General features: G+C 49.0%; 2 protein-coding genes across 4 annotated transcripts in view; one reads left to right on the top strand and one right to left on the bottom strand.

The window, feature by feature from the left end:
- Positions 1-8,763, bottom strand: part of TMEM63B (transmembrane protein 63B) — a 52,093-nt gene extending 43,330 nt beyond the window's left edge. Inside the window, exon 1 of one of the 3 annotated variants that reach the window (XM_061365949.1) lies at positions 8,653-8,763. The gene's annotated coding sequence lies outside the window, so the exon portion shown is untranslated. Of the gene's footprint in view, positions 1-8,601 lie in introns of all 3 variants that reach the window. The other 2 variants (XM_061365947.1, XM_061365950.1) reach the window with 2 other exon arrangements.
- Positions 8,764-14,443: 5,680 nt separating this feature from the next.
- On the top strand, positions 14,444-19,106 carry MRPL14 (mitochondrial ribosomal protein L14). The gene is made up of 3 exons (XM_061365951.1): positions 14,444-14,468; positions 15,926-16,019; positions 18,490-19,106. Exons 1-3 carry the CDS (start codon positions 14,462-14,464, stop codon positions 18,854-18,856), a joined length of 468 nt encoding a protein of 155 aa, XP_061221935.1. The 5' UTR covers positions 14,444-14,461; the 3' UTR covers positions 18,857-19,106.
- The last annotated feature ends 2,836 nt before the right edge of the window (positions 19,107-21,942 follow it).

The following is a 21,942-nucleotide window of genomic DNA, read 5'->3' as shown; positions in this document are numbered from 1 at the left end:
TTTAGTCCTTCCCTTTCTTCCCTACCTGGGGAGGACTTCAGGTTTACATCAGGACCAGGCCAATCCCCAGCCTTACAAGGGGATTCCATCAGGAACAGCATATATGCTGATCACTTTGTGTGGTTTGCTCTTCTTACCCAGCATCCAGTCACTGGATTAGGAACGTATAAACCACATCTCTGCTATTCCCTTTGGGATCTGCAGTACTGATAGTAACACAGAGCTGGGGAAGGAGCAGAAGGTTCCTCCCCTGGCACGGAAGGCAGGAGGGTCTCCTTCTGGATCTTTTCACCTGCTGGGTTAACAAGGGATGACCTGGTTCTTGTCCCATCATCCCCAACACACATGCCTTAGGAAGTATAGGCAGGTAAAATAACCAACCAATCTCAAACTACTCCCCTCCAGCCGTGTTTGAATCTCAATCTCCCACTGATCCTGAAATTCACCTGGCATGAGGCTCCTGCAGGCAAAATGGAGCATGAAAATGCGTACAGGTCTAAGTGGGGAGGCAGAACAGGAATCACAAGGCAGCTGTGCTCCAGTGCTGGGATAGGAGGAAAAGGTGTTGCCCCAGATCTCTGCGTGGAGCCTCCAGAGCCAGCTCTTCAAGGACAGGTTGGTGGGAAGGGTGAACTTCACAATCACTAAGACCTTGCAAGTCAAGGGGGGCTCTGAAATGCTGGGAGGCGATTACACATTGATCAGAATGACTGACAGGCTGGAAACAGCCAGGGGGAAGGGAAGAGCAGGCAGGGGCCAGACAAGCTTACCACCCTGCAGTAGCTTTTCAGGACTAGGCTGGGAGCTTCCAGTCCGTGGACCCATTCGTCCACAGCACCACCAGCTTTACTTCCATCACTGCTTGGATGGCTTGGAGTCTACCTTCACTCAACTCTAGGTTTTAAAATCGCTTTCATTGCTTGAAGAAATGCAGTGCAAACAAGAGACAACACATGTGCGGCAGTCCAAATAGCAAAGCCCCCTTCTTCCAAAACTGACTCCTTTGTTTTCTCTTTATCAGCCACACACTTCCAGCACTGCTTTCCTACCCAGACGTCAGTCACTCCCATGTATTTTGAAAACAGGCTTATTAAAACTGCACACTTCTCTACTTTGATTGCCCCATCTCTTTTCTTCACCTTATTTCTGAGCTCCAGCTAGAGGTCCTGTTTGATCTTTCGCACCAAGCCAACTCCAGAGACATCTGTGAGCACAGCTGGGTCAGACATCAAGGCAAAGACCCAAGCCATCAACATGTCTGCACAGGTGTAAGTCTGCTGCACTGATGGAAGTGCAGTTATACAGGCAAAACTGCTTCTGCTTTGAGGTGGTGAAAGAAAGCCAGGCTGGGAAGCAGGAGCATTTTTGCCAAAATAATGTATGAGCAGAGCAATCAAAACAGGCAGTCCTACACATCACGCAGGCCAGAAGCTGCACGTGTTTTGAAGGAAGCACCTAATGCACCCTACAGACACAGCCCAGACCATATTTTTATGCCTTTGATTCGTGAAGGCACATCCTTCACCTCATACCCACCAGAGGAGGGCTGACCTACGGCTGCTGCTCCGTAACACTCTTCTGAAGCTACTTGGGCTGTTCCACCCTGTAGCAGCTGTCCCAGAGGAAAGGACAAATGCTTACTGGGGTTATTCCCTACAGTCAAAGCTCTGCTCACATCAAATGGAACAAAGCTTGAGAGAAAACAAACCAAAGGAGTGAAACATGGGGATTTCTCCCCCTTCTCTCGTAGCTTATCAAAGCATTTGCTTTCCCCCTGACTCACAACCATAGTCAGGAGCTATCTACTAGCTTTGAAATTCCCCTCCTACCCCAGGCAATATTAAAACATGAAGATAAGAGAGTGTGAGATTCCAGGAGCACTGGGCAGCAGGGATTTACAAGGGATACATCCTGTCAGGCACACTGGATCATCTTTATTTTTAACAGCATCACAGCATTAGTGGGTGAAAGGGAAGTCATGGATGTAGTAAGATTTTAACAAGCCATCTGCTGCAGCATCTCACCCAGTCGAGGTTTGTTCATCAGGCTAAGGCAGAAACATCACCTCATGGACTGAAAAATGGTGTAATGACCCTAAATAAACTGGCAGCCCTAAGTGACAGAGCACTGAACTGCAGGCTGGCAGGAACCAGAGGCAAGGATGACATTTGGTTCCATTCATCATTTTCACCAGCTATGGCACTTAGTCTGGAGCGGTGGTAGATGCTGGCTGCTCCCAGGTACCTTCTTTCTTCGGCAAAGCAGCCAAGTGCTACAGAGGAAGGGATGCTAGAAATCACTCAGAGGCAGACGATGGGCTGGGGCAAGGAAAGGCAAAGAGTAATTTTGGAGGCACATGCAGAGAGCAGGCATAGGTTTGCCAGGGCATCACCCTACATCAGCTGGGTCCAGACTAGTGCTTTCTTTTACTGGAGATGCCTCCTCTTAAACTAGAGGAGTCTCAAGGAAAGGGCTTGGATACCAAGGCAGGAGCAACAAACAAGGAGAGCTTTGAAACCCCGGAGAGCTGAGAAACCAGCGACAGGCAAAGACAGAGCTCTCCACCTGTGCAAGAGAAGGCAGAACTGGGTGCATGGCCCAGGTGACCACAGCCCCAGCATCTCACCATGGTTTTTTCTTGCTACTCTTCATGGCCTGGCATTTCTATCCTACCAAGCTAATGATACACAGTCACAAGATACGTTATGCTTACGCAGGATAAGCGAGTCTCACTGTAATCTTTTCTTGGTTAGATAAACAGATTGATCTCCTTATGTTTCTCACCATAAAGCTGTCTCTCCAGCCCTCAGATTATCTTGTAACTCTTTTCTGCATTCTCTTCAAATTTTCAGCATCCTTTTCTGCGTACTGACACTGGATTTAGACAGTGTATTTTAGTACCAGTCTTCCCAGAACCTTCTACATCAGTAAAGTCTCATTCAGGGGCTACTCACTGATGCCCTTGCAAGCATCAAACACTTCGCACTAACTGCCAGGCTTGCACCAAAGAATATGATGAGATTCTTTGAGCACTAACTCACCCTACTCCCACACTCTGGTGATACCAACATTTTCTCCTGTCCCATCTAGTCGGGGTCTCCTTACCAGACAGCAACCCTTCCAAGTCCAGCTTTTTAACTGGTTGTGGGTCCACCTGAGGGACTCTTCTTTACTCCTGCCCCTTCCTCATTTGTCTATGAGGCTGACCCTTGGGTCAGTAGCACAGATTGACATAAGTCAAGATGTATTACATCTATCAGCCCTGCTCAGCCACTGGGCGAGGCATCCTTTCAGGTAAGGGTATTGACAACTTGACACTGTACGTGCCAGATAAACGCACACTGGTGGATTTTTAATCAGCACATTCTCCCACCTCCTTAACAAGATACACACTAACTGCTTAACTGTTGATTCCAGATTGCTTAAACAGCCTGTTGTAGTGCCATTCTTTCTCCTTGTATTTCAAGGGATCAAGCCTTGAAATACCAGATGTTCTCCAAGGTGGCTGCTCACCATGCAAAAGCTGCCTTAAGTCTATCCTTTAAGTAATTTCAGGGAAATTGTACAAAACTTTGCCCACATGACCACATCTACTTTACCTAAAGTCTTGCTACTTGTTCCAATTTATGCTTGGATTTGCTTTTTAACATTAATTCCTTTAAGAACTTTGTACTCAGACCTTCTTTCCAAGGTGAGGACAAATTTCTTATGGTCACATTTTATTGTTCCTCTTTTCCATGTAGAAGCCGATTCTTTCTTCTATCCAATAGCTGCATCAACTCCTTCTGCCCTAGCTGGGAGATCATACTGAGTTTCACATCCAGCACAAATCCGGTTTATTTCTCCCAAATTTATAACTTTGCAACCCATGCCAAATCAAGCTGCCTTTTCTGTGTTGTGGGTTAATAGTGAGACCTTGGGCAGCTACTGCAGCTCAGCAGACGCACAATAGTTCATTTCCAGGTTTATGTCTCAAGCATAGAGATCACATGAACCCAACAAAACCAAATCACCAACCTGCATATGCAGTCATCCTGGAGAAGATAGATGTCAGCTTTACCAGCATCACCCGAGAGCCTCCAGAGTTCAATGGTTTCACACAGAGGGAGTCTAGACCATATGCACAGGGAGTTGAGCGATTAATCCCAGCCAGAGAAAAGCAGGGTTTTTTTTTCAGCTTGCTGCTCAGAGGTGGCGATGGCTCAGGAAAGCAATTGCAGAACATACTGAAAACAGGCATACATAAATCCTGCCTGCAACTGCTTTCTCCTGGTGCTGATGCAATACACTGCCTTTCAGATACACAGTCCCTTAAGAGATCCGGCCCCTTTCTTTAATGCAATAGCACAAAGATCTTCCCAGACTGGGCAACACAAATAGGAATCTTCAAACCTTGCTTTAAGCCAGACCTGTACTACCAACTGCCAATTTCTCTGGGGAAAAGCAGCACTCATAAAACAAGACCTCTCTCTCTTCCCAGCACAATAACCACGTGGGCAGAAGCTGCTGGCATCACCAATTAGACCAAAGCACATCAAGAACAGGAGATCTTGCTCAAACGATGCAGTAGGCTATGCTGGCAGGATGCCTATCTTGCCTATATAAGCTGTGTAGCCACTATAGGAGCTTGGTTTAAGGAGAGCACAGGGACACTGGGAGAGCATTCCCACTCCCCCACCTGTTTTTATGAGGGATGGGGAGGAAGGGACTTGAAAGCACAAGAGGGAGAACAGCAGGCATGCATATCAATATGCAAGGGCCATGGGGGGAACAGGGGTATTTCTAACACTGCTCAGCGATCATGTGCAGGGAACACATAATGAGCATGCAGAGACAGCCCTGGGAAGGGCAGCAAGCACTGCACAGAGAAGCACAAATGAAAATGTTCAGCGTCTCACACTTAGCAAGAGTCTCGGGATTCCTGCAGCTGATGTCTATTTGGAGCAGAGGGCAGACACTCAGCTCCATGCTGGACAGACATGAAGGGAGAAGGCAGTGCCAACCGCAGGCCTGCAGGCTCAGAAAAGCCATTTCATACTGCAAGCCTTTGCTCTACAAGCTTGGCACCAGTTTCACCAATCTTGCCCCTTCTCTTGCAGAGTGCATACACACATGCATGCTTCTTCTTCATTTCCTGATTTCTGTTTTTCTCCTTTTAACCAACTTTCTAGCCAATGCACCGGCCTGCCCTCCCCCCTGCCTCCCCTGAGTTAGAGAGCTGCCAACAGGCTGAGGGCTGCAGGCAGAGAGATGCCTCCTGAGAAGTCCATGCTCGGGACAGCTCCTGCACACAGCTCACCATATGGCTGGTGAGACAAGGAGTCCTTCCCAACAAGAGCCTGAGCTATACAGGGCACAGGAGAGAGGCTGAAGGCTGCATTTCCAGGCAGCAGGCACTTCCACGATGAGCACAGAGATGAGCATGCCCCATGCCATGGCCCCTCAAAGCCAGAGCATCAGGACCAGCCACACACTTGCAAAAATCAAAGTGATGGAGGGATACATCCTGCCTGGAAACCTGCAAGCAAGCTCTGAGCTCCCCAGGCTCATTTGCAGAGCCAGGAGGAACAGCAGACAGCTGTGCTTAGATCAAACACCGGAGAATCTTCCTCTGACTTAGGCAGCAGCATCCCAGGGGCCACAGCCCATTCGGGGCTCTGCTGCTCCCCCCGCAAAGCCTCCCTCCCGAGCCATCAGACAACACTTGGGACCCTGCAGAGCCAGTTGAGGCAGTAGCAAACCTACCCTTTTGCTTCAGGCTCCAAGCAGGGCCTCCAACTCCTTGTTCAAGAGGCAGAGAGGAGAAGAGGCAGCAGGCTGGCACACCAGCTGCTCGCCACAGAGCCACCAGGTGGGTGGGGGTGGGAGGTCAGGATGGCTGCTGGGCTCAGAACAGCAGGCTGCCAAGCAAGCTCTCACTGGCAGGAAGGAGGTAAGGCAGAAGCAGGTGGAGGGGCTGCCACCAAGGATTGCTCCCCCTCTCCTTGGTTCCCACCCATTGGAAAGCAGCTGCTAGATTAAAAAAGCCTTCACAGTACTGTCATTCAAGGACACGGAAACAATCTCCATTTGCCAAACATTCCCATCATTTTGTCTCATCTATGCACCACAGAAAGCCCCGGCAAATATCCAGCCCCAGCCTCATCATTCTTGCCCATCCTTACCCACCGCGTAGCTCCGAGATGCTTTGAGATGTAAATCAGGCACAGGATCTATAACCAGCACCGTCTGCAATGCACAGCGTGCGGGGTATCTCCTCCGGCACAAAGCAGGCGCCCCACGGCTGCGCAGGCTTCACGTCAGACAGCGCAGGTCCCGCTGTCCTTCCCGGGAGTGGGAGGTGCCGCCTGCGCAGCCCCGTGGTCCCCAGCACACAGCCTCACCCTGGCCTTCAGGACGGAGATGGGGCTCTTGCAGACAGAGACCCGGGCTGGGTTCACCTCGGTGCGCACGGGGAGGGTGTCAGAGGAGCCGCTGGCAGGACACTGCGGGGCCCCGTGACCTATGTCACTCCAGGGCTCAAGGAAAGCATAATTAGCAGCAGACAAAAAGCAGGCCCTCAGCACTGCCAGCTCTCAGGCTTTCATTGCAAACCTCACCCTACCTGGGATTTCCACAGTCCTACTTCCCACAACAAAGCAGCTTCATGGGGATATTTATCAAAAATAAAAAAAAAAACAAACCAAAACCCAAGCAAGCTCCTAGCCCATTTCATTGCTGAAGAAAGCAAGAAAATATCACCAAGGATATTTTAAAAGCCCTGAAGGAAAAAAAATAAACCCCACAACGCAAACAAACAAGAAGCAAAGCCCTCGGTATTTTTCTTTTCCTGACTCAACTCACAGCTTCAGGACATTTCAGGATAGTCGCACCACACTCTGGTCAAAGGGAAGAACATGGAGCATTGCAAAGCCCCACGGCAATGCCTTCTTGACAAGGAAACCGACACCCTCAGAAAATAACAGTAGCTTCAGGTCCTTCCAAGGTTACCGAAGACAGGAACAGACAAAAATAGAGCTAAGAGTGCAACAAAACATACTTATGAACCAAAGGAGAGTGCCTTCCCAACCCCCTCAAAGGCATCTTCTTTCATGTTTGTCTTGCTCCTATGGTACCCAGGTGAAGACTGCCGAAAAGGCTTCTCTCCCTGTAAAGGCAATATGCGTTCCTATCACTAAAAGGCTTGAGTTGAAAAGGCCTTTCCTAGGTAGATACCAGATAATTGCCATCATTAGAAGCAACGTCCTTAATGCTTTGCTATTTTTGGTTTGAAGAGTCCTCCTGAACTTGGTTTTGAGCTGAGCTTTCCACTCTCAGAGTGTTAAGAGAATAAAGGCTATAAGGGACTATACAGCATGAGTGTTTGGAGGGGAAGAGTACCAGTCCCTGCACTTGTGAAGGCATTGTCCCACGCCCAGGTGGGGCATCTGCAGGACCATCCAAGAGGCACCTGCCTGTGCCCTACAACCCTCTGGTGGCTTTGTGACCACTGCTAATTGGATGCTCCTGTTCTGCAGCTGGTGTTTTTCCATATGTACTTACTCCAGAGGAGGACACTTCCACCGTAACAGACAAATCTGGGGGGTAGGCTCCTCAGGGACCATGAACAACTACATTAGCCACCCTGAGCATACACCGATTAGCCTATTGCTTCCATCTCCTACCTACTATTAAGGGAAGAGCAGAGAAGGGAGGTGCCCAGAATCCCAAATTCCCCAAACACTTGGTCTCCATCCAGCTGAGAGCTATCAAACCTGCTCTGAGCACCGGGCTGACTGCAACCTCATCATAGATTTCTGGCATGATGCCTCCAGCAGGTAGCTCCACACACGGCGCATTCTAGGACAGGAGGAGAAACCATGGTTTGCTGATTTGGAGGGAATGGCGACCAAGACAAGAGCAGAAAAGGACTACCTGACTACGTAGCAATGGACAGACGCCCTATCTGATAGCTCCTTGCTAAGCTCTCCAGGGTATGAGAGGCAGGGCGGTACCAGCCTGCTGCTCCCACCCTTGAAACATCACTCCTGCCTCCCTGCTGCTCTCCGCCACAGCGATGCCTGGAGGACAGGCAGCTCTCCAGCACGCACAAAAGCAGGCTCAGCACCTCCGACGCGATCGCGGGTGAGATGGTAGCCGGTGCCACCCCACAGAAACCCGGCGGTTTGACGACCCCCGGGGCGCAGAAACCACGGTACCCAGCCGCGGCCGAACCGAGGACCACGGCGCAGGACGGTCAAGAACCCCCGGAACATCCCCCCGCCGCGCTTCCACGCAGCGCCGGCAGGCCTCGGCTGGCAGCACAGGCCTCTCCGCGGGCGCCGCACCCGGGCGCGCCCCCCGCCCGCTCCACTCCGCCCCAAAGATGGCAGCGGCGCCCCCCGCCCGGCCGCCCCCACTGACGGGCTCCGCGCGACGGCAGCGCCGCCCGGCCCTGCCCTCGCCGCCCGGAGATGTGGCCGCTGCCTTTCCCTCAGCCCCCCCATCTCGGCAAGCACCGAGGCGCCGGCCCGCTGCGGCCCGGGGCCCGCCTGGCCTGAAGGTAGCCGCGGCCGCCGCGCCCTGCCGTGTCGCAGCCCGCCTCGCCGACGACTCACTTACCCGGTGTCAGGCGCGTACTGGTTTCTCCGGGGCCGCCGTCCCGCTTCTTACCGGCGGGCCGGGCGCTGCGGTACCGCGCTGCGCCGCGCACAGGAGCAAGCGGCGAGCGCCCCGCTGGGCTCGGCTCGGCTCGGTTCGGTTCGGCTGGGCGCGGGGCGGGGCCCCGGGGTGGGCGGGGAGCGGCGCAGCGGCACCGGCTCTGCACAGCGATGGGCGGGCCCGCGGGTGGTGGCGTCACTGCTCATGCGCGCGGGAGGAGGGCGCCGGGGCCCAGGCCTTCGGAGGTGCGCGGGCTGGGAGCGGGGAGCGGTGTGGCGGCACCGGGAGCGGCGGCGTGGCTAGGAGGGGGGGTCGGGAGGGAGGGGTCATCGGGCGGGCGGCTCTGCACGGGAGCAGGCCCTGAGCCGCGGCGCCGCTGTCGCGGGGCCTTAGGACTCGCACGTGGGGCTGACTGCGGCCTGTGTCCTGTTGCCGGGTCGTGTTGCGCCTGGTGTGCGGCTTTCAGCTGGAGCTGGGCCCGCACCCAGCCTCGTGGCCAGTTTGACGGGGCCTGGGCGGCCCCCCCTCAGCGCTGGGGCTGAGCGAGACCAGGCGATAGGGCGGGCGAGCCTGGGTTGTCCAGGTGCTCCCTTCCCTCGTCTACCGGCCCTGCTGCCCTTCACTGGGAGCCGTTTGAGGGCGGCGGTGGTACTGGATGTAGAAGGTCTGAGGCGTCTAAGCCCTGAGTATAGGTTGTTTGCTGCTCTAGAAACGCTGGTCCCGAAGTTCCTCGGGGGTGAGTGAGTGGCAGGCAGCTGGGCAGCTAAGCGGTGGCATATTGCAGAAGCTGCTGGGAGCCTGAGCTCTGTGGAGCCTGGAGCCTTTGTGTCGCTTGCAGAAGGGGTCACGGCTAGCATCTTGCCTCCGAGAGGCAGCACCCGGTGCTTTTGCTGGGCTTCAGCCCTGACCTAGCACTTTGGCCTGTGTGATTCCTGCATGTGTGCCCTTCAGTGTCTTTCAGAATCTACGGGGAGCTGAGCTGCCGGGGTTAGGCTTATGGATAGGTATGAGTAGTCATGCAGCAAAGTTAAACCAAAATTCCTGTGTCCTGACAAGAGTGGCATTTACTTGTGTGTGTCATGGGGACTCAGGAAGTGTGGGTGTTAGTCTGTGCTTTGCTGGTTGTTCTCCAAAAAAACACTTTTGGAGGTCTGGTGAGTAAGGGGAGGCAATTTGGGGAAGAAGACATCATGATGGATTTCTTGTAAGTGTGTAAAGCTTACTCCTTGTAGTAAAAGCAGACACACAGTCTTTGTAAACGCAGGTTATAAATGCTCATCTGAGCTGTGTTCACTTCTCTGGTTTGAGTTCTCCCAGCTTACCTGGGAGGGTTTTCTTTGGAAGGAAGGAAACTGAGTTAAGGGAAGTTTTTGCATGAGAAGCGAGGCTTATTCTAGCAAAGCTGCAGGTAGCTTTGTGCTGCCTTGTACCGTTAGTGTGCCTTTGTCTCCAGGGCAGGTTTTTCTTAAGCCTGAATTCTGTCTGTTAGGCATTGTTTTCCGGTATGGCTCTATCAGGAAGGCCTGGAGCCACTATCATTCTTTGTTCTGTGAACAAGTAACCCAGGTTAGCGGTTCTTGGCTTTATTTTAATAGTTGAGCCACAGCTTTCCACCTTTTTTCCCTTCTTGTTTGTGGCCTTCTCCCTGTCACAGGTCCCCCCAGTGCGGTTGCTGCTATCTGGTTTGTGGTCGCACCTTGCTGGCTGGGATGTGGTCGCCCAGGTCAGGGCTGGGAGAAGAATCTGACCTTGTGGCTTGCCGCCTATCCTGTTCTTGAGACCTCAGTGCTTTCAGGAGTAGCGAAGATACCCTTGAGAGATGATAGCAGCATTGAGTTACAGGAGTGTGGGCAGTTCTCTGAATTCATGTGTAATTCCAGAAGGCAGAGAGAGACAGGGAGTGTCCTCACTGAGGTTCACCTGCAGACCAGACCAGAGCTTCTGGGGTTAAGCACCTGCTCTACTGCTCCTTTCCTTTGACCTCACACAGGTTGTCCTCTCTGTAGCTTAATTTCCTGCCAGTGCACTGGGAGTAATCCCTCCTTATTTTAAGTACAGTGCTGTGAATATGAATATATAGAATGATTTAAGGTGCTTGGATAATAGAATGGTAGGAGCCATAAGAACCTCAGAATTGGGTTGCTTGGATACTTTTGACATTTTAAGTAAGTTTTCCAGTAAAAGTATTCAGCCCTTCTTTTTGGTCTGCCTTTCCTGATTCTGATTTGGAAAATGAGGTTACTGTGCTTTGCTTTAAAATTGTTAACAGATGTACCTGTAGTGAGTTTCTCTTGGTAAGTTGGATCAATAAATATCCTACTTAATAGCTAATCTTATTCATAAAGGGAATTTGAAAAGAGTTAATTCCTCTTTGTGAATCCTGGACTATTTGGCTGTCATTAATGTGAAACCAGTTATGTCTGGGTAATGAATATCTTGTGTATTTTTAACACACACACACACGCCCTTAATCACATCGTTTCCTTTATGAGTAGAGTCATGAATGGATTGAGTCCTGTAGTTCACACTTGGCTCTGGTAGCTCACCCTGGCAGATGATCTATAAATAAACCCACAGTGCCAGAGTAGGGGTTTAGGTATTTGCATGGCACATATTATCTTGGATTTATTTCCTGCATTCTAATGATTGATGACAGATGCAGTTAAAATCTTTGTGGCGCCTGGAACATGTCTGTTTTGCTCTCTTAGAAGAATACAGGGGATGTTGGCCCCCATTGTTTGACTGTGCAGATCAGGTTACTGCTATTAAAGTGAAGAATATTTTTCCCTATTTTATTTTGTATGTTTGACAGCAGGCTTTGAGTAGTACTCTTCAGCATTTGCTTTGCAGCATCCATTGGTTTTCTTTGGGGCCTGTTTGGATGAGTTAGTAGAAGAAAGAAGGAAAAGAAATAGTTGAATGGTTGTGAAATGACAGATCTCGGGAATATAAGGAGCAGGGGTCATTTCCAAAATTTGTGATTAAAAAGGGAACTAATACTGGATTGTTAGGTAACAACTATTTAAAAGTATGTTTACTCCATGGTGCAGGCAGGGTAAAAATGGTGCCTCAACTGGTTTTTAAAATATACACCACTGATAAAGACTTGGTCAGAGCCATTGCACTGGCCTCTTGAGTGTTCAGAGGCCTTTTATGAGTTCCCATGGTTGTGTTGATAGTGTACATTCATACAGACTGTTCTTGTGAGGCACATCAATGTTTTTCTGGAATGGAAGAGATCCATTTCTTGACCACATCTCCTGGTGTTTCTCCAGAGGTAATGTCATAATGTAAATCTGGGTTGCCAATGAAAGGAATTCTGGTCTTATGTTTTGCCACGTTCCCTTGCACCAGCATTCACATAGTTGTGGGATGAGTTGGATCAAGGAACTGATTTAGCTGAAAACTGATCTACATGTATGCTAGAGCCAGCATAAGAGTTGATGAAAATGTGTGTTGGGGGGACACAGACCTTCCTTTCCTGTACTGTGTGCCCTGATGTAGTTTCCAAGTGAGTATGTAATCCTGTTCTCCTTATCTGGAAGATGTCCTTGCTTTGTATCAGCTCCCTGAGGTGGTCAGCTTGCGCATTGGTGCATGTTTGACGAAAATATGGTATGTGGCCTGCTTCTGTGAGCTGGAATGGAATTCTTCAGTATTCCTCCATTCAAAAGCCACTCAAGATTGTGGTAAATGTAAGTTACTTCTTTCATCTCAAGGAAGAAGGGTGAAGATGGTAGCTTTATTATGGCACTTGAAAATGGCACAGTGGTTAATTAACTTCCAGGGGTTTATAACTGGTGAAGAATTTCTTATTGTGCGGTGCTGGAATTTGATGTTGGTCTGCTGGATTGAATGGGGTGACGCTGAAGGGCCCTCAAGAAGGGAGTGTTTGCTCCAGTATGTTACTGCATGCTCAGATTTATTCAGTAAAGTAGAAATTGGGTCATTTCAGTGATATTTGATTAATAAACTCCTCCCTTCTTCCAAATCTTACTCCAGATTCTGTCTGGGGTCTGTGCTAACTTTTTACAGGTATGTGGAGTGAAGAGAAGCAAAGTGTCTCAGATTCTGGTTTAAGAAGTTAGTCTCTCTGGCCATGAGACAGAGCCACAGTTAGAACTTAGGGGCAGAAGGATAGGACCAGGTGAGGTTTCTGTGCACAGTTCTTTATCACTGCTTTGATGCAGCTACATGTTGCTGATGTTTGTATCAATCGTCCTTGTATTGGGCCTTTCATTTTAGGATAGCATCTGTTTAAACACTGCTCTTCCCTAGCACTAAGAACTCTGAAATTAATCCTGCTTGAGCAGGATATTGGACTAGGTGACCTCCGGGCATCCTTTTCAAGATAATTCCTTGGCAGGAGTGTATTAGTGATTAAGTACCTAACGATTTAAGGCCTAATGGTGTGAGGCAGCACAGGGATTGAGAGAGGCGCTAGGTGTGCTGGGGCCGATGGCTGTCATTGCTTTATAGCAGCTCTTCAACTTTGGCACTAATTTGGATCATTCATGTCGCAGCTCCCAGCGTGACTGTGAGTGGTTTCTGTGCCCTTTGGAGTTTAGTTTGGTAATTAGCTGCTCCATAGAGGGGAAAACAGAAGGCAAAAGAGATAAAGCTCGCAGCTGCTGAGGGAGTAAGTCACGACTGGGTCTGGTTGAGGAGCACCTGGAGACAGACCCAAACCTTCTAGAAGGGAAGCTGGCATGTTACAATAGCTGAAGATGTGATTCACTCTGTGAAACTGCTTGCACCCTTGAATGCTGTACTCCATGCCACAGGTGCATTCTTCTCTTCCCTCCACCCTGCATGCTAATTGGAAGCATCCCCCCTGTTTACTCAGTTCCTAACAGGATGCTTCATACCAAATAATCAATCATAGGAAGGTTCTTAGCCTGTGACGCATTTTAATGTGCTGAGGAATCATTCTTAGCAAAGAGGGGGTACTGAGTCATCTGGAAAAATAAACAGTCCTTGGGCATTTAATGCTGTTGATGCTCCTGCTGGTAGTTTTTAAACTTCAAACCTTCACTGTTGCCACAGGGTAGAAACAGATGGTGACTCCTCCCCAGAGCGGGGATGAGTTCAGAGTTTAGGCAGCACTTCAGGACTCTGACATGCTGCCTTAAGCACATCTTGCTATGCTGGGCCTGACTTTGCTGTCACTGGCATAGTGTGTGCCGGTGGCTGCCCTGCCATGAGCCAGCAGACCTCTCCCATCAGCCTACATAATGGTGAGGATGAAGAGGCCCATCCTTTCCTGCCACCGAAGCCACCATGCCTGCCAGGGAATAGAGGCAGGGGTGACCAGGATGGCTGGATTCTCCAGGAAGAGTCTGTCAAAGACAACACACAGGCCAACCTGTTGCTGCTCTTTGGGTTTTCTAGGGGGATTCAAAGCCTCAGTGTGATTCTGGAGGTAGTAGAAGCAGTATTACCGAGTTTGAGTTTCACACAGGGAAATGGCACACCCAAGTGCAGAGCAGGACACAGGCTGCTAACACAGAGTGTGGGTTTATAGCAAGGCAATGTGGTTGAACTTGCATAGAAATCTTGGGAGCAGGAATGCCCAGGTAATCGCACCTTGTTTGCCAGCAGCACTGTAAATACCACAGGACCTTGTTTTCATTACGATTACAGTGAGGTAAGGAGCTGTGGCAAAAGCACAGCCTGCTTGGAATCTCATTTCAGAGAGGGCACAGTGCAGGCAAGCTCTGAAGGGGGGCTCTGAACTCATTTGAAGGTTTTCTACCCCACTGAAAAGTGCTTTTGTTTAGCACATCTTTGGCTGTTGCTGTTCTCTTCCAGATCTGCCTATATGACAGGTGAGATGGTTTGCTGCAAATCATGTGCTTTGTTCAGGGAGCACTGCTACAGGACTGCTGCGGTGCACATCTCCAGTGCTTTTCATCTTGCTGTCAGCGTTAGCTTGCTCTGTAGGACTACTGCAAACCCTGAAAGTTACATACATCCCCAAGCAAGCAAACACAACACACTGGGGAAAAATAAAAACAGCAGAGGGAGAGTGAAGATTTAGATTGGGGTTTACTTAGTTTAATAAAATCAGCTGTGCTGTCATTTGCCAGAAGGCTCTGTGGATGTATTTTTCCTCTATAGATGTTAGGTCAGCTTTGTTAAGAAAATGGTAAGAAAAAGATTTAAAAGTTAAAAATATTAACTCTTCAGAGTTAAGAAAATGAAGAGTTAAAAGTTAAGAAAATGGCTTTACAATGTACTGCTACAGTTTGACTCATCAGGACTGGCAAAGAGAGATAAGAGGTCAATCACTTTTTAATGTTTACTTTAGAAAGGAGAGAAGCAGAGCATGTGTTGATTGCACTGCCAAGGCCTAAGCAAGCAGTGTCACACAGCAGTGGTTGCAGTCAGTCTTAGCTCTGCCTGAGCTGGCCTGAAAGAGGACTGGCTCTTGGCCTGTGTTGTTTTCTCCCTTCTCTTGGATCTGCCCGGGTCATCATTCGCTACCCAATGTCAAGGTGACCCGTGTCCAGATAAGCCTTTGCGGTTGCGTGTGCAAGCTGGTTGCCATCAGCCTGACAGAATGAGGTTAGGGAACAGCCGTAGATGTAGTCAGGGAAGAAGGTGTGGAACACTCAGTTAGAGGTCGCCCCTGTAGCCCAGCTCTGCTGCAATCTGGGAACTGTTTTGGTTTGGCTTAATTGAGCACTGTAAAGTTAAAAGGGAGCTGGTTGATCTGTGCAGCCTTAACAGGGCAAGATTGGCAAAGGTACGATCCTGGTCTCTAACCATAGGCTGCTGAGCACCTTGTGTATGCTAAGGGAGGGCATGCCCTCACCTGTGGAGCTTTGTTTTGTTTCTTGTCCAGCAAATTCTTTCTTGAAGCTCTAGTGCCAATCTGCATGGTATCTCTGGCTTTTTGCTTGTTGTATAGGTAACACTGGTAACTCTTACAAGTAACTACGGTAGGTCGCAGCAGCCTCTAAACTAAACATCCGAAATTCTCAAAGCTACATGGTTCACAGTTTACACAGAAGAGTCCTTACTTATGTGTGCAGGCAACTGCAATGCAGTGAGACTGAATCCAGCTTTGTAGTGTACACATCTGAATTATATTGTCTCTTAAATTCAGGCGGGAATTGTTGATCTGCTTTGTGGCATGCTGCTTTGTTACTACTCCTTGTGCTGTGGATTGCAGTGTCTGAAGAGGTGCTGAGGCTCTAGTGTGTGATTCACATAAGGGAAAGGAAGCAAAACAAATTCTGTCCATTTTCCAGAGTTCATAGTTCTCTTGTTTCTTATGCAGGGTGGATAACCAGAATCCAAATGGCTCTCTTGAACAGGTGGTTGGGTTTATCCTTAACCCATCTAAGCAGGACGGTGATCCAGCGGCACTTGAGGTAATTTTCAAATCTTGCTTTTGTTTTCTTGGGAGAGTTTTCTGATTGAAGGAGGTGCTGTTAAGTAGGTCAAGCATAAGATAAAGTATTTGTGATTCAGAAAGGATAATGTAATAATAATTTAAAAATCTCACCATTTTCTCTTCCCAGGTTGCAAAGTGAACCCAAACACAACATAGGCAGGTTCCTGGCAGCCTAAATGTGGTCTGAACTCTCCATTTTCATATGGGTGTGAGGAGGATTAAAGGCCTTGAGGGCAATGCAGTGGCCTGCAAGCAGAAGGTGGAAGTGCCTGTGTTTTTCAGCCAAGTGCAGAGAAGCAACAGTTAGACCCTGCTGAATGCAGCACCAATTACATGTTTAAAATTATTCCAGAGTTTATAATTTCAGGTATTTAGAAAAAAAGTAACCCAAAAAAAAATATTTCCTTGTGCCTTAACAGTGCCCATTTTGTTATTTTTCTTTAGGTCCTTGTTCCAAACTCAAGGCATTTAAAACTTCTTAAATTTATGGACCTCATATTGTACAATGCCTTGCACAAAGCTTAGAGCCTAATAGCACAGTACATTCAGTGCAGGTGTGGAGAGTCTCTAGCTTATAACTCTTTAAAGGGTCAGGGCTTTAGTTTAAAGAATGAGACTAGTCATTCTTGTGACTATGCTCTGGAGAGGGTATTAAGACAATGCTCAGAGCTAGGTTATGTGATAGTCCCAGGAGCTATCTTGAGGAGGTACCTGGGCCATACTGGCTTTCTCTGTAAATGGGTTGCATGAGAGCATTGGCCAGTAGATGTTTCAAGGAGCTATGTATGCTGACAGCCAGAGGGACACAGTCCACAAAGGTGAGCAAGATGTCAGCAGTCTTAAAGGGGAACCTTTCCTTTGTGGTGGGATTTTGCTTCAAGACTGTGATAGAAATGAAGAGAGGGGAAAGAAAAAAGTCCTCCTTGTGCAGTTAATCTTGTCCGGTCGTACCTGGGCAATCACACTTCTAGCTGTTTCCTACTGCTTCATTGTGTATTTGGCCCATCTAGGTTTCTTCATCTCCTTCCTGTGACAACACTCTTGTACCTTTCCAGACTCCTCCTTTCTGCTTTCCCTGCTGTGCAGCCACAGCTGACAGGCAGAGGGTAGAGTGTGGTATACCGCATCCCTGCCAGGGGATGGGAGGGGGTAGCTGCTTGTAGAGGTGAGTGACTTCTGAGAGAGAAGAGAGGTAGGTGTCCTCTTGTAGGGGAAAGTTGGGGTAGGCCTCTGCTCTAGGAAGCAAATCTTGAGGGCAGCACTTGACCTCTGCAGCAGTTAGACTAATACAGACTGACCCAGCTGACCCTCCTTTACTGGATGTAAAAGTGCCTGCTTCAGCTGATGAACATCAGCACTGTGTTTGATACACAGGGGGTGGCTTGGTCTTTTAGGTAGCATTGCAATTGCATGTCCTTCATCTTCTAGAAGGGATGATGATCTCCATTGATTTTTATATACTGTATACACTTCTGCTCTGCAAAACAAGGTGAATGGTTAGGTTGATTCCGTATGTTGTTTATTTGACTAGTTCAGCTGACAGCAGCTTGGCATTCCTGCAGCTGCCTGGCCAGCATGTTTCTGGTACCTTCCTGCAAATCAGTTGTTCACCAGTAAAAGGACTTCCTGCTTTTCTGATGGTCGGTGTTTGGGCCTCCTTTGAAGACAAACAACATATCACTTGAATTTTGTCTTACTGGATAAACAAATAGCTGTTCCTGCAAAGGAGACTGAATTGTTTCTCAGTTTATTCCTGCTGTTCCTAAGCACGGTCAGAGTCAAATCTAACAACTTAGTATTGTGCAGTTTATTTCTGTTGTTTCTTACTCCTGATAACCTCACAGAGCAAACAGATACAGAAGAGAATGTGCCTCTGGGTTCCTCCCACGTGGGGAAAGTGATGATCTGTTAGGTTCTAGCTAGTGGCTGCTTAGCAGCAACAGCAGGACCTCAGGTGTTTAACTGAGAGCAGAGTAAGATGGGAGACCCTTACAGACTTCACCGAAAAGAAAATGGGTCAAAAAAACCCTTATCTCTGCGGGTCGTGTACAAGATTGAAAGAGTCTCACTTGAGCCTGAGCTTCCTGTAGGCTGTTTGTAGCAGAAGCAAGCATATTTTTTTGCTTGTAATTGAAGTTGAATGAAATCATCTGCAGTCACTAAAAAGCCCAGTAAATGCAAGCCACTCTTCGTGCCATCTTTTAGTCATGTTTCGAAGTAGAACGGTTGTTATGTTTGACATTTAGTGAAGAGAGTGCAAAGCCTGAAGTAGCATCTGGCTTTCAAAGAGTACATTGAATGCAGTCAGTGTGTCACCCATATGGTATGAATTTGTTGCTGGTGCCTTGTGAGTGGTTTGTGTAATGGCAAGATCCTGTGTTGGGTTTGCCCTTGCTCCCAAAGGATTACCAAGGAGATCTGTCTTATTCTTTCCTGTCTTTTGCTAGTTTCACTGGAGCATGCCAAGCAATACAGAAGCTCACCCGTGTGCGAGTGGTGGACAACAGCACCTTGGGGAACACACCGTACCATCGGCCACCAAAATGTATCCATGTGTATAACAAGACTGGGGTTGGCAAAGTAGGAGACAAGATCCTTCTGGCTATTAAAGGAGAAAAGAAGAAGGCTTTAATTGTAGGGCACAAGATGCCTGGTCCCACCATGACGCCTAGATTTGATTCCAACAATGTGGTACTCATAGATGACAATGGAAATCCATTAGGGACTAGAATAAAAACACCAATACCCTATAGCCTGCGACAGAGAGAAGGAGAGTTCTCCAAAATATTGGCCATTGCCCACAACTTCGTATGAAAGATAAGAAGGGTGTCTGGCAATTGTGTTTATATGCTTTCATACAGTAGCTGTTCCTTGGTCCTTTTCTAGGAAAGAAAACAGTAAAAAGTGAAAAAGTTGAGGTTCATCAAGAGTCTCTTCATGTATAAGAATTGCAGGCAACTAATTTAAATGTTGGAATACCTTGTTTTGCTCTAAAAGAAGGTTGATGTATTTCACAGAACATCTGCAGTGTGTCTATAGTCATTAAAATGAGAACATGAAAATCCTTCCTGTTTTGTACTGCTTGTGCTTTCTTTTCTGTATTTCTGCCTTTCCCAGTTCCCCAGGAGCAAGGCACAAAGGACAGTCCCTGCTCCAGTGGGGTCTACAAAATGGATTCACATATAAGAGTAGAAGAGTTACATAATGAACTGTTGGTGCCTTGGCCGCATTCAATAATAAGGATATGTTTCTATGTCTTTGCCTAAGAGAAGTCTTCAGGAGTAATCAGAACTGGGAGGGCATGATGGTCTACAGACTTCAGTGGTGTGTGACTGAACAGGATACGCCAGAGGTGGGGAAGCAAAGGTAGGAAGAGGAGGTGAATAGGGTAGGTTTGAGATGCAGCCTGTGCTCTCCAGCTGACCAACCTGAGGAAATTGTGTTCTCTGAGTAATGCAAGGGCTGGATTCAGAAACTCAGTGCTCATGGCAGGTAAAGGAATACAGGGGGCAGAGCACTCCTAGAAATAGCAGTGCTGGGGAAGGGGGATGCAGCCCACAGGACTTCAGCCAGCTTTGGGCCCCTCAGTCAATTCCTCACGTGTTTAGTGGCAGCTGGCAGTGTCTTGCCCTTCCCCATACCCTCCCTGTTGAGCTGGGAAGGCTCCTTACCTTGGCGCTGCATTGCCCTGATACGAAGATCTGAAGACCAGTGCTGAGCTATTCCACATTTTGAATAGTTACTTCTGGCAGATGTATCTGCCCCACACTCCCTGCTGTGGAATCCATATTGCCCATGGAAAAACTGAGTCCTGAATCCTCGTTCTCCGTGATTCCAGGTAATGCAGATAAGATACTTTGAATTTAAATTCAGTCTTGACCTGTAAGTAATGATGCTGTCCCACTCTGTGAGCTAGAGGGGATCAAACCTATGTGCTGCCCAGTTCTGTGGGAAAGCAGAACCAGCTGCTGCTGGCAGCATCTTCCTTGATTGCTGTTGTCCATGGGCCAGTGGATGTTGGGTCTGCTGCTCCAAACCTCGCAGGCATTGCCTTTTAAGCAGTTGGTGTGCTTGCTTTGTAGGTGTCTGCCCACTGGCACAACAGTGGAGCAGGTGCTCAGCTGGCTGCTTGTCAGTCTTTCCAGTGTATCTGAGTGCAGTCGACTTCCAGGAGGAACTTGATGTGGTCAAAGGTGATGCTGATGCCATTTAGCTAAGCAGGATGGTGAACAAACTGTGTGTGCAGTGGGTGTTGACTGGCCTCCCTCCCTCCATTGCACGCTCCAGCTGCTCGGGCACCGTTTGCTGCTTTTTTCTCCCTGCTTCAGTGTGCTCCCGCATCATGCGGGGCTGATCCCGCCGCAGTTTCGAGGGGGAGGAGCGGCTTCCTCAGTCTTGTGGCGATGCTCCGTTTCCGCCCTGCGGGCTTGGGGAGCGCACCCGGCCGGCGGGGATGGAGCAGGGCTGCCCGGCACCGGCCCCTGCAGCGAGCCGCCCGGGCCCTCTGGCGGCAGCGGTGCGGGTCGAGACGGAGGGATGGGAATAAGCCCGGCCCTGCTCAAGTCCGAGGGGCCTTAGGGAGCGCTGGGAGCGCGGGTCCTGTCCTGGCACCGGGGAGGTTTAGTGCGGGGCTGCGGAGTGCTGGATCTACCCGAGTTAGGCGAAGGGGTGGGCAAGTCAGCTCTGTGCCCTGCCGTCGGCGGGTGAATCTACACAGCCCTCTTGTATGTTCCAGCTTTTTCACAGCTCATCCCTCCAGCAGGCTGAAGTATTTTTAGTGGAAAAGAGGTGTATGCTTCAATGCATTATTAGGGAAGGTGGTCTTGCTGCACAAAACCTTCCACAACCTCTGAAAGCACCAAACCCCAATAAACACATACACAAATACTTTTATAGGTTTGTTTTTTTTAATAATCGTAAGCCAGTTGACATGTTTGCCATGGCCTTCCTGCAGACAGAAGGAGCTCAGATAGCCTCCATTAAATCCTTTGAAGAACAGAAAAAGAAGCTGCCTTCCACTAATGTAGGGCTGGAAAATATATTTTCAAAATACCCTTTGTTTCTGTGTAAAGGCTGTGGGCACAGTGGAAGAGGAATCCATCCCAAGCTGGAATACCTTATAACTCGTCTAAAGGGCTGCTTCACTGTGAAGTTTTGGCTTGGCAACAGCTCCAGCCTTGAAGCGTCTCCCAGTAGGACCTAAGGGCCTGCAAACAATCCTTGTTTTTCCTGTCCTGAGCATAAGGGCTATGGGTCTCCTGGGATGCACAGCCCCTGCTGTCTGGATATTAAATATTTCACAGAATATTTGCTAATAACTTTCCAGCATTTCGCTGGGGAAGAGGTCCTGGGGAGAGGGCACAAGAGGAAGCGGGCAAGACAATGTGGCATGCTTGGGATTAAAATGTGAAGCAATGCTTTATTTCTAAGTAAACTGATATGTGGAACTAAATCCTTAAACTCAGAGTTTAATAAGCAGACATGCAGGCAGCTGAGCTAAGCATATCCCATAGAGTGTGTCCTGCAGTTTTTACCTGTCTTTCCCTAACGAGGAACACGGCCTCGGCAGAAATCCCTGTCCCACTGCAAATTCCAGGTGCTGCCTGCAGCAGCATCTCTCTGAGGGGAAAAGGCCCAGCTTGTGTTTGAGCCCTTAGCCTGCTCCCAGCCATCCCATTGAATTTGGCCCTACCACGGTTGCAGGATGGTCAGCCCCTGACTGCTCTGGCACCATCCATCTGCACTGCACAGGCAGGAGCAGATGGACAGAGCCTTGCCAGTGGCCTAGGCTGATGTAGGTTCTCAGGGCTCTCTTTTTCTTTGAGCACACCCTGTATTCATAGAATCACAGTGGTTTGGGTCAGAAGGGGACCTTAAAAGCTCATCCATTTCCAACCCCC

This window comes from Neopsephotus bourkii, unplaced genomic scaffold (assembly GCF_033783945.1).
Source record: "Neopsephotus bourkii isolate Nb327-2 ecotype Australia unplaced genomic scaffold, CSIRO-AGI_Nbou_v1 NB_1292, whole genome shotgun sequence".
In the NCBI taxonomy this organism is placed as follows: domain Eukaryota; kingdom Metazoa; phylum Chordata; class Aves; order Psittaciformes; family Psittacidae; genus Neopsephotus; species Neopsephotus bourkii.
The sequence above is the reverse complement of the archived record's forward strand: the minus strand, read 5'-3'. Positions and strand labels throughout refer to the sequence as shown.

Coding starts and splice junctions, on each gene's coding strand:
- MRPL14 (XM_061365951.1), top strand. Junction 16,020..18,489: donor GTGATCCAGCGGCACTTGAG/GTAATTTTCAAA, acceptor GTCTTTTGCTAG/TTTCACTGGAGCATGCCAAG.